Source organism: Microcaecilia unicolor, chromosome 3 (genome assembly GCF_901765095.1).
Source record: "Microcaecilia unicolor chromosome 3, aMicUni1.1, whole genome shotgun sequence".
In the NCBI taxonomy this organism is placed as follows: Eukaryota; Metazoa; Chordata; class Amphibia; order Gymnophiona; family Siphonopidae; genus Microcaecilia; species Microcaecilia unicolor.
This window is the reverse complement of record NC_044033.1, coordinates 278053881-278071187: the sequence shown is the minus strand read 5'-3', so window position 1 is coordinate 278071187 and position 17307 is coordinate 278053881. Positions and strand designations below refer to the sequence as shown.

The following is a 17307-nucleotide window of genomic DNA, read 5'->3' as shown; positions in this document are numbered from 1 at the left end:
TAGCCCTTCATCATCATGGCTTGTCATTTAGGCCCCTCAATGATGCCAGTGCCTGGACAAAACCCATGAATCACATACATAATATTCTGGCTAGAAAAGGGACACGTTCCTGGTTTGGAAGGGGTGGGGGTTAATCTATACCTGTGCCAACTCCAGACTTCATTCCTTTTATTTTGATGCACCATATGCTTGGAATAGACTTCCTGAATCAGTAGATCACGCTCCAGCTCTGGCCGTCTTCAAATCTAGACTAAAAGCCCACCTTTTTGAGGCTGCTTTTAATTAGTGTCCAATGTTCCCATCAATCTGTTCCCATATGGCTTATTATGGGAACATTGGAACCTAAAGGGTTAACTCCACTTGTTCAGTACCCATGTCTGTTTTATCATTCCTACCTTCAGTAATTCCCTTATTTGTCCAGTTTATCTGTCTTGATTAGACTGTAAGCTCTGTCAAGCAGGGGCCGTCTTTTACATGTTCAGTGTGCAGAGCTGCATACATCTAGTAGCGCTATAGAAATGATAAGTAGTAGTGCGGGAGGGGGAGGGAACCTATCTGTTTTGAATGTTAATGGTTCCTACTGAGGGCTGTGCAAGTTGTGTTGGCTAGGGTGACAAAACAGACTTTTGTCCACGCTATAATGTCTCTTTGTGGTCCCTGTTTTGTCTTCAATGAACGCTACCTTGTAAGTTATGAGTGAGATGTGGCCTAGGAGTTAAGGCTGTGGGCTCAGAACATAGGGGAACTGGGATCAATTCCCACTGCTGCTCCTTATGATTCTGGACAGCCATAGACATGGCATTAAGGGACTGCGCCTAAAGCTTGGTATGTAACTGTGGACTTAAGCTAATATTCTATGACAGATTTGGCACATAACTCTCCATTATAGAATACTACCTTAGTGCCCAGTTTTTTGGCACCTAACTTTTAGTGGCCTATATATAGAATCTACCCTGAAACAATAGCTTATCCTAATGAAAAAGAAATATAGTGGAGTGCCCCAGAACTCTGTACTGGGACTAGTGCTTTTCAACACAGAGGGCAACAGGTGAGGTGATCACATTTGTAGATAACACAAAATTAATTCAAATTTGTTAAATCACAAGCAAATTGTGATGTGTTGGAGGAGGATTGGGTATCTAATTGGCAGATGAAATTTAATAGGCACAAGTGGAGGCATTGGCTGAAAAAGCAAATATTATTCAGAAAGGAATATATCTGGATCACTCCCTGCTCTGACCACACAGAGTATTTTGTGCAGTTCTGATTGCCACCTCAAAAAGATACAATGAAACTAGAAAAGGTACAGACAAAGCTAAACCAAAATGATAAAAAGGATGGAACAGCTTCTCTGTGAAGAAAGGCTCAAAAGGCCAGGGTTCTTAAGCACAGAAAAAAGATGGCCACGTTAGAAGTCTAGAAAAGCATGAGTGAGCTGGAACACCTAAGTAGAAAATGGTTGCTTTTGTTTTTAAATAGTACTAAAGCTAGGGGACACTCCATTAAGCTAATAGGTAGTAAATTTTAGACACAACTTAAAACGTATTTTTTTCACCCAACATACAATAAAGCTGTGGAACGTGTTTCCAGAGGATGTGGTCAATGCCACTAGTATACCTGGATATGTAAAAAGGAAATTTAGAAACATTTCTGGAAGAAAATTTCATAACGCATTATTAACCGGGTAAACTCGTGAAGCCAGTACAAATTCTTGGGAGTAAACAACAAGCAATAGATTTACTCTTTGGAAACCTGTGGGGTACCTATGATTGGACTGACACTTGACGGATCTTTGGTTGGACCCAATAGGGCACATCATATATTCCCTCCTTATTAGGCTCCTCTAGACTCAGCCAAGCACAACCTGGAAAAGGGAATGAAGTGAGAAAGGGGGGCTGTGAAAATGGGAAAGAAGAGAAAATGTGAAGAGAGCTTAAGGGAAAAGAGAGAATAGCATTTATAGGAGCAGATAAGACCACCCACTGAGATGATGCTAAAAGTGAACTCTCAATCAATAACTAGAATTGCAAGAAAGGGGAAACATTAGGGGGGGGGGGGGGGGCAGTTACTGGGCGCTACAATGCTGCCCACTCAGCGCTAATTTTATAATAGCATCCAGACACCAAGGTGCCATTACAGAATACAAGCGTTAATTGGCATCAATGCACGTACATTTTGGTACATCCACTTATGCCATGTTAATGGCAGGCACAAATGGGTGTGCCTAAGTGTGGCAAGGTATGCACATAAGGTGGAAGACATGGGCCTATCCTCCACCTTATGTGAATAGAGGAGGACAGATTCATGCCCCTCCCATGCTCTGTCCATGCATATGCCCCCCCCCCCCCCCCCCCCCACCACACACACGAAGGCACTTACACACTCTGCTACAGAATAGCAAGTAGGGCACATAAGTACACAAGTGCCAATATTCTTGGAACTTACACATGCAAAGCGCACAAGTCCAGTTATAGAAGTGCCCTGCCCACGGCACCTGTAGCTCTTGGGTGGAGTGGACACGACAGCGTGCACAAGAGTGGTCAATTATTCAAAGGAGTGGAAACAAACACATTTAGATGTTAATACTGAACCTGCAGCATTCAGAATTTTCTATACCAGACCACTTCACTGCATCCCAGCCATCCCTTTAGTATAAGGGGTGGGCAACCGTGGTCCTCGAGGGCTAAAACCCAGTCAAGATTTCCACAATAAACATATATGAGATTGATCTGCACATACTGCTTCTATTGTATGCAAATAGACCTCATGCATATTCACTGTGGAAATCTTGAAAATCCAACTAAGTTGTGGCCCTCAAGGGCTGTGGCTGCCCACACCTGCATTAGGTGCAGTGGCCATGATCTCTAACAGGCTGCCCTCAGCTGCACTTTCTCCTGGTTCAGCAAATACCAGATAAATTGGCTTCTCTAAACACATTCCAGACCTTTTGTTTGGTTTGTTTATTTTTTAAATTGTCTCCCCTTTTACTACACCAAAGCTGAAACCATTTCGATACAGTGATGTAGAGTTGATGTAGAGTGCTCCGCCAGGCTAAGGAATTCTTTGGAAAAGCTGTTTGATCCCTAGGACAAAGTACCACTCAAGATTCATTAGATATCCCTCTACTGGAAAGGAATTCACAAAAGTATCCATAGGACTAACAATGGGAATCAGACATAGGTTACCATTATTCTTCCCTTTTACCACAGGTAAGGATAATATAAGAACAAATGTTATACATCATGAGAGCGGGTAAGCACCATCTTGCTTCCCCCCCCCCCCCCCCCCACACACACACAAACACATAATACAGGCCAAGTTTGAGAGGCCATGGTGTTCATTTTCAGTCAACAGAGAATTTTCCTTTTGATTAGGTCCTCCCTGCTCTCTCTCTCTATCTAACCCAGTCACTGCAGCCACAGTCTTCAGAAGGGCTCCGTTCAGAAAGTGGTAGGCAAACATCCTTAATCCAACCAACAGGCAACGCTATGGCTATAAGGCTGAGATTTCCTCTTCCAGCTCCCGAAATCACTGTGTCTTACACATCCCAGCCTGTACTGACCCCATGAGCTGAAGCCAGGTTTGGAACTGGAACTGTATGACATCATGTAGTCATTCTATAGCATTTGATCTCCCCAAGAATGTTAATTTGCATATTATCTTAATAGCAACCCTGTCCGTAGCAAAGACAGACTTCTGGGAACTGTAACTTTTCCTTATTTTCTATTAGAGCACTCTGGGTCTCTTTAGAGCTGATTAGAGGCATAGACATTTCAAAATATGAGAAAAATTTGCTAATGCCATATTAACTAGCTTATGTCAAGCTTCACATTTATATTCATGGCTGCCAATTCAGCTACAAAATAACGGAACACGTACGGCACAGAGATTGTGTCAATGGTATTATTTTTGTTGCAGATAGTACAGTGGTGCTTTCGATGGCGCAAGGTAGACCAGGAAGGAGGTGGCTTCTCCAACAGAGGAGAGAGCAAGCTGCCGCAGGCCACACACACATGGGCCACAGAGCGGTCAGAGCAGTTGAAAAGGCGGTCATGCAGCAGGAAGGATGTGCCATGGGCTAAAAGGGCATCGCGTTCCATTTCCCCAAAGCGGATCCCTCCCTGCACATTCCTGCCACCAATGGGTTGGTTTGTGACCCTGTCTCGGGCTCCTGTCGTCCTCACTTGGAACTTGTCAGAGACCATGTGGCGCAAGCGCTGGTAGTAAACCACACCAATAAAAATGTCTGCCTCTAGCTCCACCCCACTGATACCGCTGTACAGCCGTTCTGTGCCATAAAAGTTGTAGCCAGCAGCCTTTAACATCTCACCAAAGTAATCCAAAGCGGAGTTCTCCTCTGAGAAGGCAAATGGTGTGGCATCGTGGCACAGGCCATGCAGTGAGGCGGACTTTCCAGCCATGCTCTCAATCAGCATGCCAATCGTCATCCTGGAGGGGAAACCATGAGGGTTGAAAAGAATGTCTGGTACCATCCCACTCTCTGTAAATGGCATGTCCTCCGCAGGCCAAAGCCTGCTCAAAATGCCCTTCTGGCCATGCCGGCTAGCAAACTTATCTCCGATGGTTGGGTTGCGGGGGATTCGCGTGGTGACACAGACACATTTGAACTTTCCATTTCCTTCGTCATTACTGCACACTTTGATGTTATCCACCACACAACTTTCCTTGCTCCTAAGGGGGGGAGAATGCATACATTTAAAAACACCTATTAAAAAGCATACACAACTCTTTGTTTAGGACAGCCTGGTAAATTTGGAAAGTTTTGGTCAGAGAGCATGAGCTTTATGTAAAGTCCTGCAAGCCCATGGGTCATTTTGACATTTAAAATGGGTATGCTTCTATTGGTTAGTTCTGATGCACAGAAGGCCTTCGATCGCATTCATTGGGGATTTATATTTAGCGTTTTGACCAAATATGGAATCGAGGGCTCGAATGTGGGTCAATGGGCAGCTCTCAGACCATTTTCCTGTTCTCATAGGTACTAGAAAAGGTTGTACCTTGTTCCCTTTATTGTTTATTTTAACTTTGGATCCTTTATTGAGAGAGATACAAGAAAATCCAGGTATACAAGGAATCCAGATAGGAATGCAACTTTAAAACAGCAGCTTTCGCTGATGACTTGCTGGTCCACTTAACTAACCCTTGGAACTCTTTAATGACTCTTAGAATATGGGGACTTCTCCAGTTTTACTCTTAATACCAGAAATCTGAGGATTTGCTGTAGGACCAGAATTAGTGGAGAATGGGGAGATGCATTTCTTTTGCATTGGGCCAAGGATTCTTTCAAATACTTAGGCATTTTGTTGCCAACTGATACTGGAAGGGTTGGTCCTTTTCAGTTAGCTCTCTGGAAACACCTGCCTTATATTAAAGTAGCGTTATTCATTTATACCAGATGACCATTTTCCCTAAGTGGCTTTATGTCATGCAACTTCTACCCATAAATTTGATGCGGAGAGATCTGAAGAGACTAAATAGACTAGTGGGGCAGTTTTGCTGGGGTGGGATGAAACCTAAATTAAAACTGTCCTTTATATGGTGGCTGGAGACAGGGCGGACTGGGTTTTCCTGATATAAGCTGCTTGTTAAGGCCACTCCAGGAGTCTTGATGAACTTTACTGAAGTTTTTGTATGCTGGGAGAGGGCAAGCTTTATCCTCATAGAACATTTTTTAAGGGAGGATGGCACACTAAATAAAACCTTTTGAAAATCTTCAACCACTCCTACCAACAGGCCGGGGGGGGGGGGGGGGGGGGGAATCAATTTGCATACTTACAGTTGGTGCACTATATACGAACGTTGGATTGGGACAATCTTCGCCATTCTATTGGTATAAACTTGGGGAATTTTTCAATACAGATATGGATAACAATAGGTTGACTATTTCTGGATTACTAAGCATTAGGTATTTTGAAGGATTGTGGATCTTTGCATTGAGCCTGGGACAGAGAAGAGGATCATCAGTTGGGACTGCTTAATTTTTTTTCAAATTAATTTAAGGAATCCCCTTGGTGGCTTACAGTGCTGATTCTTTAGAATGCCAATATAGAATATTGCACAGAGCCTATTTTTCTCAAGCGTGAGCATTTAAAGCCAAGTTAGTTGACTCCCCTATGCATGGGAAATGTGGGACTAATGAAGGAATGCTTTTTGAACTTGCCCAAAATCCAGTCCTTCTGGACTGAGCTTATTAGTTACCTGAATTCTCTGTTGGAGTTGCATTCAGATTACTTTTGAGAAAGTGGTGCTGGACTGTGGGGGAGATTTGGGAGTGAGAGGTAGGGGCCATAAGTTATTTGTTAGTAAGGTGACCCTAGTAGTGGAGAAAAGAAACGTATTCTTCAACAATGGGTACAATCAGAAAATACCTCATTTTGGCAATGGAGGAATCAGCTGCACACTCTGATGATGTGGGAAGCTATGGAACTGAATCTTAATTTAAAGTGCAGACAATTTTCTAGCTATCTGGAACACACATATCCAATCCTTGTCTTTGAGAACAAAGAATTTAATCCAGAATAGATTACATTTATAATACTCAGTTTGGGATAATCAATATGGCGGTGGCTTAGCTTTAGGAGAACAGTGATGGTAGCTGAAGCAGCATTTTCTGCTGTACTTTGATATGTGCAGTCCAAGCGCAACACTCCAGGCCCAGCAGCAGAAGATGGTGACGACACAACCTGAGGTACTGTGCTGAGCTGTGCTGAGATGCTGGCACTGGATGGAAAGAACTGGAAAAATTGGAAAACCAAAGCTACTGCCAATGCTCCAGCACCCAGTTGTCCATTAACTATTCTATAAGGGGAATTCCATGAGAAGGGACAGGAGAACCTGTGGCCCTTCCTGTGGCTGTGGAATCACAGGAGATGGGGAGCCCTGCTCATAGCCTACCAGACTAGATATGCTTGCTTGCTATCTAGTTAGTAACATGAGCTAAAATGAGTTAACAAGAGACTTATAAAGGATAAGCGCAAACAGCTGGATACTCACTTGTAGTAAGTCACAAAGCTTTCCCCTGTGTTGAGACTGATGTAGCCATAATAAGGGTCCCCATACTCCAGTACAGACCCGATGTGCGGTAGCCCGTCCCCATCCAGTTTTCCCATGGTTCTTACATCATCAGCTTTGGTGCCAAACACCAGGTTGTCGTCACTTTGCTTGATCTTCTCTGTCAGGTCTATAAGCTCTGTCTTGTAGACACTGCCGTGAGCAAAGCCCCTTTCCCAAGAAGCTTTATTCAAGATCTAAGGAAACAAAAAACATTCTGGATCATGCTAGGCTGTAACTAGAATACTGTTACGCTCTTCTGTGTAGTCAGAACTATAAAACACTATGACAAATGCAGGTATTCGGTTGGCTTGCTAGGTCAGGCTGTGCATTCAGTACTTTTGATATGAGAAGCCTAATTTAGATTCACCATCCAGTGGGGTCTGCTAGGCCTGGGCATTCTTTGAAAGCATCATGCTCACTCACTGGAAGGGAAGGATGGTGATTCCTACTACAATGACTCCTCCCTACTAGCCAACCGGCAGCACAGTCTGCATACTTCATAGGAACTGCCCCTCTAGCTTTGGGGCTGACAAGGATGACCTGAACCACCTAGACAAGCCATCCAGGGAGGGTTGGGTGTGGCAAAGACCACTTATGGGTTAAGAGATTAACCTATTACTTCCTCCCCACCTCCGACTCCATCAAAATCCAAAGGTATTAAAGAAGGGCTTCAGTAAGTTTTAATTCTTAAGGATTTTTTTTTTTAATTTGAAAAGATATATTCCCTTGGGTGAATTTATTTATAAAAGGCAGTTAATATATCTTAATAAATTTTTATATAAGCACAAAAATTAGTTCAAAATTAAAAATTAGCATTCTGAAAAGAAACTTGCTACATTTTTCTTTGACGTTCAAAACCACTAGTACAGATTTTGGATCTACTGATGAAAAACAATGCAGTTACTATCATGACTATATACGATTATGAAGTACAGTACAGTCTTATTATCCAACCTTTGGTAATCCGACCATCCGGCATATTGAACAGACCCCCACTAGTGATGTCATTGCATTTAGTTCTGTTAAAAATCTGTTTTAGAACAATTTTTGAAAACCGGGAAATCTATGCCTTTGTTTAAGCATTGTTTTACGTATTATCCAACTAATCAGTTATCCTACAACTGGTTAGTACCGATAATGTCAGATAATCAAGACTGTACTGTATTATGGATTTCTAGTGTACTGTTTTAAATAGCTCTGACTGTTGTACTGTTGTTGTTAATCACTCTCACATTGTTAACCTTGCTAAACTCTCTGTTTCTGATTACTCCTCTCCTTACAGATACCTCTTCCTGGTGGTTTCTCTCTTCTTGGTTTCCTAGCCTCTTACCATCTATTCGAGGTGTCCTTATTGGACTCCTTGTTTTCCTTTCTATTCTTCTACTTCCCTTTTATTGTTTACCTTGCCTTCTTTCTCTCTGTAAGAAACTTTTCGCTACTTCTTTATCTACTAACATCATGCTACAAAATGTCTCACATTCCCACCATGGTACCTTCTCCACTGCTTGATCCCTCCCACCACTCCCACTACTTATCACCCTTTCCTGTTGAAGAACCTGCCACTACCTATACTCTGGTTGTGTTGACCTGTTCCCTTTACTGGGAGCCAAGAGGGAAGATGTTCTATAACTTTTAACTATAATGCTATAATGTTCTACTTCAGGTATGCTGCACTACTCCCCATCCCCCATATTTGCTTTCTGTTAGCCTCTACTATCAGCTACACGCAGGAATGTTTACCTAACCATAAACTCTGATAAGGCCTCCCATTGCTAGGGCAACTCAACTGCCTGGTATAACTTGTTACAATTATAATTTACTGAGGTGTGGCAAAGGACCCTACCAACCCTATTACAAATCTCCAGCACACATGCAGGACCTATGATTGGTCTAGGATAGAGGATAGGTAATTGGGCATCATTAGTACTATAAAAATACACTGCAGACAAAGAGACTCTGAAATATCCTGGCTGGCAGGAGAGTTTCATATCCTTACCAGAGCTTATTTTCAAGGGGGGGGGGGGGGGGGGGTCCAAAACTACTGATGTTAGATTTTGTAAGTTTGCTATTATTTTCCACAACTTGCTACTGATACCTGATCCTGTGCTGGTGAGTAATAAAAGACATTTTCTCTTTCTGATTCCTGCCTAATTTTCTTCTGTGGTTAGAGAATAGCATAGACAAACGAACGCAGCCATATTCTTCATCCTCTCAGTTACCATAGCATCTTCCATGTCGTATCCAGTATATGAGATGACAGCCACTACTGCATTGGTGCCAATCGGATAACTATCCATGTCATAGTAATCGTACATGTACGGCCGCACCAGGGGGCTCTGGGGAGTCTGAAGGCGATACAACTTATTATCTGATCGTTCCTGGTACGTCATTAGTGGAAAGCCCATGGTTTGCTTACCTACAGAAAAGAAGACCTAGTCATGTGAAAATAGTTGCAGTTATTCCCTCAACAATACTGCCAAAAAGCTTAGAAAATTGTGATAATATTCACAAATGAAACTCAATGTGCAAAGCAGAATTTCTGTTGAGATACTCTTTAGTTTTTTTAAAGGTAGGAACAGAAAAAAAAAAATAACGCAATCAATTGTGACTGAGTAAGCTGGTGCCCAGTGGAGAAAGACAGCATAAATTTGGAAAGATATAGTCAAATGATGGAGTATGTAGGCACCGTTCTCTTTTTCAGGTTTCATGTAAGTAATCTTATAAACATGTACACACAAGTATGCACTTTTTAAAATGGATGAAGTAGTACATTTTTGTGGACAAAGATTTGTTTAGACATTCTTTGTAGCACATGTACAATGGAACGATGCTTTTGTGTCTAACCAAATCTATCCAGCTTCAACTGTGTGCATACAGTAACTCAGTGTCTTTTTAAGTCAGAGATACTTTGGATCCAAATAAGCTTAAGGAGCACCAAATATCTTTCCAGGTGGGCCAACGACACTGTTTAATAGCATGTGTCAATGACATCCATTACTTCTAGCCTGCCTTCAAACTTTTCACCTGGCCTATCCTAAAGGAGATGGGCATTTCCAAAAGCATTCTCTTTTTTTACTGAGAAATGCCTTGCCCTTCAAGCATGCAGCTCTTCCCTCCATCCACTTCCTCATTTCAGTCACAAGCTTGGGTAGATTACTACTACTAATCATTTCTATAGTGCTACGAGACAATCACAGCACTGTACACATTATAAACAGGCTGACCCTAGAGGGCTCACAATCTAAATTATTGTACCCTGGGCAATGGATGGTTAAGTGACTTGCCCAAGGTGACAAGGAGCTACAATGGGAATTTAACTCAGATTCAGGATCAAAGCCCACTGCACGAACCATTAGGCCACCTCCACTCAAATCCATGGAGTGGTAATCGTACATGTACGGGTAGAGAGGCATAAAGTAAAAAAAATAAATAATAATATAGAATGACAATGGGGCTGTCCCAGAGGTCTCCAGGGGCTACTATTGGCCCCCAGACCCTGTACTGAAGAACACTGAAGTAACTTATGCACATAAATTTCTATGGCTCATGCAGAATCTAAAGTAGACCTCTAATTACCCCCTTCCCTGAACCTTCACATCCCTCTGAATTCCACACGCTCCTGGCAAACCTTTAAGTTTCCCTCACTCAGGAGTGTCCGGAAATGAAATCGTAACCTGTGCAATGCACCCCCTCCCCACCGTGCCACTTCCACCGTAGAGGAGAAAATGGACAGGGAGAAATTTTTGGGCTGTCTCCCTTGTGCCAGATGTGGTCACAATGCTGGCATGTCCTCGGGACAGTCCTGCTCTCACCAACTCTCTCTCTGGCTTGTCCTCTCAACTTTACCCTCCTGACTGTGCAGATTCCAAGAGTTCCCTCCAGCTTCATAGATGCTGTTACCAAAACACAGTGAACATGCCACACGCAGTAAAAACAGAAGCCACATTAGGAGTCACTGAACAGGAAAGGGATCTAGGCGTGATCGTGTAGGTGACCTCCTGCACAAACGTTGAAGTTAGACAACGATCTGATAGAAGATATTCAAAAGATTGGTAAGAAAGATGAGGTGCTACTGTTGGGAGACTTCAATTTGTCTGATGTGTATTGGAACATCACGTCTGCAGAATCGGAAAGGAGATTGTGGATGCCTGTCAAACTGCCTTGCTCAGACAAATGGTGACGGAACCCACAAGGGAAGGGTCGATGCTGGAGCTAGTGCTCATGAATGGAGGAAGTGTTTCCAATATCCGGGAGGGTGCCCACCTATATAATAGTGATCATCACACCATATGGCTTGATATAAGGGCGAAGGCAGAGTGCGAACGCACAAAACTCAAAGTACTAGATTTCAGATGTACTGATTACGGTACTATGTAAGCCACATCGAGCCTGCAAAAAGGTGGGAAAATGTGGGATACAAATGTAACAAATAAATAAATAAAATGGGGGAATACCTGAAGAAGGAGCTGCTGGCATGGTAAGGTGTAGGAGATGTAGAAAAACAGTGGTCCAAGCTAAAGGCTGCTATAAATATGGCGACTGATCTTTATGACAGGAAAGTAAACAAAAACAAGAGAAGCAGGAAGCCTATATGGTTCTCCAAACAAGTAGCTGAAAAAATAAGAGCAAAAGAGATTTGCTCAAGAAATACAAAAGAACGCAATGAGGTGGTCATGGAAAAGATTATCGGATTAAACTCAAAGACGCGAAGAGGGAAATATGGCTACCGAAAGCGCGAGCGGAAGAAAAAATGGCTAAAGATGTAAAGAGAGGTGACAAGACCTTTTTCAGATATACTGGAGAAAGGAGAAAAGATAGGAATGGAATTGCGAGACTGAAAGATAATGAGAATGGCTATGTGGAGAGTGATGAAGATAAAGCGAACGTGCTAAACAATTATTTCTCTTCGGTGTTCACAGAGGAAAATCCTAGAGAAGGACCGCAGTCAGCTGCTGAAGGAACATTTGGGAATGGAGTGGATACTGCGCCATTTACAGAAGAAAGAGTTTATAAACAGCTTGAGAATCTGAAGGTGGACAAAGCAATGGGGCCAGATGGGATACATCCCAGGATACTGAGGGAGCTCAGGGAGGTCCTGGCGGAACCTCTTAAAGATTTACTTAATAGATCTTTAGAGACGGGAGAGGTTCCGCGAGATTGGAGATGAGCGGATGTGGTCCCTCTTCACCAAAGTAGAGACAGGGAAGAAGTGGGAAACTACAGACCGGTAAGTCTCACGTCGGTGGTAGGAAAAATAATGGAGTCGCTGCTGAAAAAAAGGATAGTTAACTTTCTAAAAGCCAATGGGTTACAGGACCCAAAGCAACATGGCTTTACCAAAGGAAATCCTGCCAAATGTATCTTATTGACTTCTTTGACTGGGTGATCAAAGAACTGGATGAAGGACATGCGCTAGATGTAATCTACTTGGATTTCTGCAAAATCTTTGATAACGGTCCCCCACAGAAGACTTGTGAATAAGCTGAAAGGGTTGAACTTAGGACCGAAAGTGGTGAACTGGATAGGAAACTGGTTGACTGATAGGTGGCAGGTGGTGGTAAATGGAATCCGCTCGGAGGAAAGGAAGGTGTGCAGTGGAGTTCCTCAGGGGTCGGTGCTGGGGCCTATTCTGTTTAATATATTTGTGGGAGATATTGCTTAAGTGTTGGAAGGAAAGGTTTGCCTTTCTGAGGATGATACAAAAATAGCCAATAGAAAGGATACCCTGGAGAGAGTAGAAACAATGAGAAGGGATCTACGAAAACTAGAAGAATGGTCGAGGGTCTGGCAGTTAAAATTTAATGTTACATTAACAGTTGTGATCAACTGTTTCTGTGATTTCTGAATCGCGAAACTGACTGGCTACAAGACTAGGCTGTAGGGCGGAGTTAGTTAAGTTTGAAATAAAGAGAACAACGCATGCGTTGGCATCTTTTCAGACAGGCGAGCCGTGGGTTGGGAGATTGTTAGACCCCAGGTATGTCTTGAATGTTATTATCAAATTTATGAGAAAATCAGAGTAAGAACGTAAATTTTGGGATTATATGAACAGGACTTAAAAGCCTATGGAATAGTAATACAACAGTGCTCCCTGCACATTGAAAAATGGATTATGGTTGATAATATTCTGTTTCCAATTTGTAGGATATAAGAATTCCCCTGATGAAGCTTTATAGAGCGAAACACAGCTAGTGTTGGGAACATCTATAACAAGAAGGGTGGACCTACGAAGGGAAGGAGGACAAGTTTGGGAAACTTGTTGGACTGTTTTTAGAGAGCACAAGTGCACAATCACATTTATCATTCACTCCGAGTCGAGAACTTTTGCGTTGGGAAACATGGAGTTCCAACATACCATCTCCAGATAAGTACTACAGAGTTACTAAAATGAATGTTAATCATCATAAAGAAGAAATTAATGTTGTACTGGAGGTAGGGAGGGACTCAGTGCAATAACGTATGCAGACTCATTTTGTATGTTCAATCATTTGGAGTGATTGACGATATGCACAGCTGAGCACTGTATCATTTAATAGAGTTTATCTATTATTAAATAAACTCTGTCAATAAGCACTATTTAGAGGAATGAGTAAACAAGTATGTATATTATGATTTAAGAGCATATTCAAAAAAAGAAAATATTTACAATGGTTTCTATTTGAGTAATCAGTTAATGAATAATTGAAACCGGGTGGGAACAAGATACCTCAGGTATTGTGTAGTGAGTTAAAAGTTAATGCCAAGAAGTGTAGAGTGATGCACTTGAGGTGCAGAAACCCAAAAGACAGATACCGGATAGGAGGGGAGAGATTAGTAGCTCAACTCAGGAGAGACACCTTGGGGTGCTGGTGTCTGAGGATCTAAAGGTGAAGAAACACTATGACAAGGCGACGGCTGTGGCCAGAAGGATGCTAGGCTGCATAGAGAGGGGTATAACCAGCAGAAGAAAGGAGGTCGTTGGTGAGGCCCCACTTGGAGTATTGTGTTCAGTTTTGGAGGTCGTATCTTGCTAAAGATGTAAAAAGACTGGAAGCGGTGCAAAGAAAAGCTACAAAAATGGTATGGAATTTGTGTTGCAAACCTTACGACGAGAGACTTGCCAACATGAACATGTATACCTTGAAGGAAAGGAGAAACATGGGTGATATGATAAAGATGATCAAATATTTGAAAGGTATTAATCTGCAAATGAACCTTTTTCAGAGACGGGAAGGCGGTAGAAATAGAGAACATGAATTGAGGTTGAAGGGGGGCAGACTCAGGACTAATGTCAGGAAGTATTTTTTCACGGAGAGGGTGGTGGATGTGTGGAATGCCCTCCTGTGGGAGGTGGTGGAGATGAAAACGGAAATGGAATTCAAACATGTGTGGGGTAAACACAAAGGAATCCTCTTTAGAAGGAATGGTTCCGCGGAATCTTAGGGGAGATTGGGTGGCGATGCTGGTAATTGGGAAATAAAACCAGTGCTGGGCAAACTTCTACGGTCTATGCCCTGATCGTGACTGAATAGATATGGATGGGCTGGAGTATAAATTTTAAGGGGCTTTGACGATAGCTTCAGAACTTAGTACAAGAACAGTGCTAGACAGACTTCTATAGTCTGTGCCCTGAGAATGACAAGGGCAAATCAAACTCGGGTATACATATAAAGTATCACATACTATAACATAGTAACATAGTAGATGATGGCAGAAAAAGACCTGCACGGTCCATCCAGTCTGCCCAACAAGACAACTCATGTGTGCTACTTTTGTGTATACCCTACTTTGATTTGTACCTGTGCTCTTCAGGGCACAGAACGTATAAGTCTGCCCAGCACTATCCCCGCCTCCCACCACCGGCTCTGGCACAGACCGTATAAGTCTGCCCAGCGCTATCCCTGCCTCCCAACCTCCAGTCCTGCCTCCCACCACTGGCTCTGGCACAGACCATATAAGTCTGCCCCGCACTATCCCCGCCTCCCAACCTCCAGCCCCGCCTCCCACTACCGGCTCTGCTATCCAATCTCGGTTAAGCTCCTGAGGATCCTTTCCTTCTGAACAGGATTCCTTTATGTTTATCCCACGCATGTTTGAATTCCGTTACCGTTTTCCTCTCCACCACCTCCCGCGGGAGGGCATTCCAAGTCAGTGTGTAGCTAGACACTGAAGGAGAAGGACATACTACAGGAGGCTCTGTGGTTGGAGGAAGGGAGGGGAGCAAGGCCTAGCTCCCTTCCCAGCCATGAGGCAGGGCTCTGGGGAGTGCTCCTCAGGGCAGGGCCCGGCTCGGGAAACGGCCGGGCCCAGCTACCAGGAGAGACGGAGAAGCAGCTCTCAGCCGAGCCTGGCCCCTGGGAGAAGAGAGCGGAGTCCCCTGGACCGTGGAGCCTCGAGGTCCAGGGGGGACAGTGGACCCAGCACCCCTCCCATGACCCAGCGGTTACCGGGTAAGGAGCACGAAGAGCATGGGAGGGGGAGGCAGAGGGTGAGAGTCCCGCAGGCCCAGAAAGTGGCAGAACAGAGGATGGAAGAGGGTCAGCAGCTTCAGCCGGTGCTGGACCCGTTGTACAGTGAGGATGAGTGGTCTGAGGAAGAGGAGGAGGAGGGGGTAGGGCAGCTGGGAAGCAGCAGCCCTGATTCTTCAGCCAGAGGTATCGTGGACAGGGTGAGGAGGATTGAAGCCCTGGGGAAGGAGGTGGAAGTGCTGGGGAAAAAACTAAACAGGGCTAGAACCCTGCAGAAGTTGGCCCCAGCAGCACAGAAGAGTCTGTATGGAAAGGAAGAAGCTCGTTTGAGAAAGCAGCTTTGCCTGAAAAGAAAGGTGTTGGACTCCCTGAAGAAGGGCTCTGATAACCCTTTAAGGGAACTCTATATTACCAGGGAAAGATTTCAACCCAGGACAGTGCCAAACCAGAATCAGCCAGAGGAAACAGGAGAGTTGGTATCTAAGGATTGTTTTACAAAACACCAGGTTGCAGTAGATAATGTGGTGGGGACAAGCAGTCAAGACACTTTACAATTTATGAAGAATCTAGCAACTCAGAACCCTGCAAACCTTACCTTAGAGGCAGCTGCCAGGGAAGGAGTTGAAGAGACCTCAGGTGGTGCTGCAGAGACTATGGCTGAAAACACAATGGAGTTGGAACTCAGTCAGCCTACACATTCTGCTGTCTTTGAAACTGAGGACGGTGACTTGGGGTTTTGTGTTATTTCACAAAAAGTGCCTGCACTACCCAACACTGATGCAGGCAACAGTTTGACAGGGAAGGTGAACACTGGAAAGCAAGCTGGAAAGCATACTGACATTGGGAGTGTGGACACTAATGAACAGCAGGTCTTAAGGCTGCAGACACAGGTGAGCTTAGTTAACTCCCTGATTGAGGCACCAGGTTTACAGCCACAAGTGGTGGATTCAGCAGTACAACCAGGCTCAGGGAATCCCCAGCACAGAAGGGAAGATGAGATAAACTCTGGCTCTATAAAAACTGTAAGCAGCCTCACGCGGGACCTGCTGGTGCAGGGAGAACAGAGCTCTCCTCAGAGTGTATCAGCAGTCTCTCTGACAGAAGATATTGCTGGGGGATCTGCAGCCCAGGCAGAGGGAGCTCACTCCCAAGAAAGCATTGTGAAAGCTAAGGACTGTTCAGAACTGGTTATAGATTCCAGGGGGCTCAGTTCTCTGGCCACTGACTGTGGGCAGGGGGAGGGGGAGGGGATGATGTTCAGGATATGTTGATTTGTGATGTGAGGGAGGGGGGTAAGGGGGAAGGGGCAGAGGGTTTGGGGAACTGTTCTGTTGGTGAAAAGGTTGGTGAACGGGTTGCTGTTCCAGTTTGTGGAAGGGGGAGGGGGTTGATGGGGAGATGGTAAGGGAAGGTAAAGGGGGTGGGCAGGATCAGCAGGTGGGGGGAAAGGGATCTTCAGGCAAGGAAGGGATAAGCTCAGGGAGGAGGGGAAGTCAGTGGAGGCAGGGTCAGCCCTCCTTTGCAGATGTGGTTAATAGGGAAGGAGGAAGAGGGAAGGGGCAGTTTTCCTTTAGTAATGACACAGATGCTGGGTTCAGGGGAAGTAGGGGTTATGGGCAACCGCCCAAGAGAAGGAATGTGGTCCAAATCAAGTGGGTGGGGGAGGGGGGAATGCCTTCACGTGATACAGTGTTGAAACTAGTTTTGGGGTTAGGGTTTGTCCCAGAAGACCTCTATGCCTGTATTCATCCAGTTAATCTCCCAGAATACGATGTCAGTTTTCTGA

The 17307-nt window shown here is 44.2% G+C and overlaps 1 protein-coding gene across 1 annotated transcript in view; it reads right to left on the bottom strand.

Moving 5' to 3' along the window:
* Positions 1–2380: 2380 nt before the first annotated feature.
* POLR1B (RNA polymerase I subunit B) overlaps positions 2381–17307 on the bottom strand; it is an 85514-nt gene continuing 70587 nt past the window's right edge. The window contains exons 11-13 of the mRNA XM_030198112.1: positions 9294–9490; positions 7015–7268; positions 2381–4692 (exon numbers count right to left, since the gene is read on the bottom strand). Of these exons, the coding sequence (XP_030053972.1) occupies positions 3810–4692; positions 7015–7268; positions 9294–9490 (1334 nt within the window). The 3' untranslated portion in view covers positions 2381–3809. The remainder of the gene's footprint in view (positions 4693–7014; positions 7269–9293; positions 9491–17307) is intronic.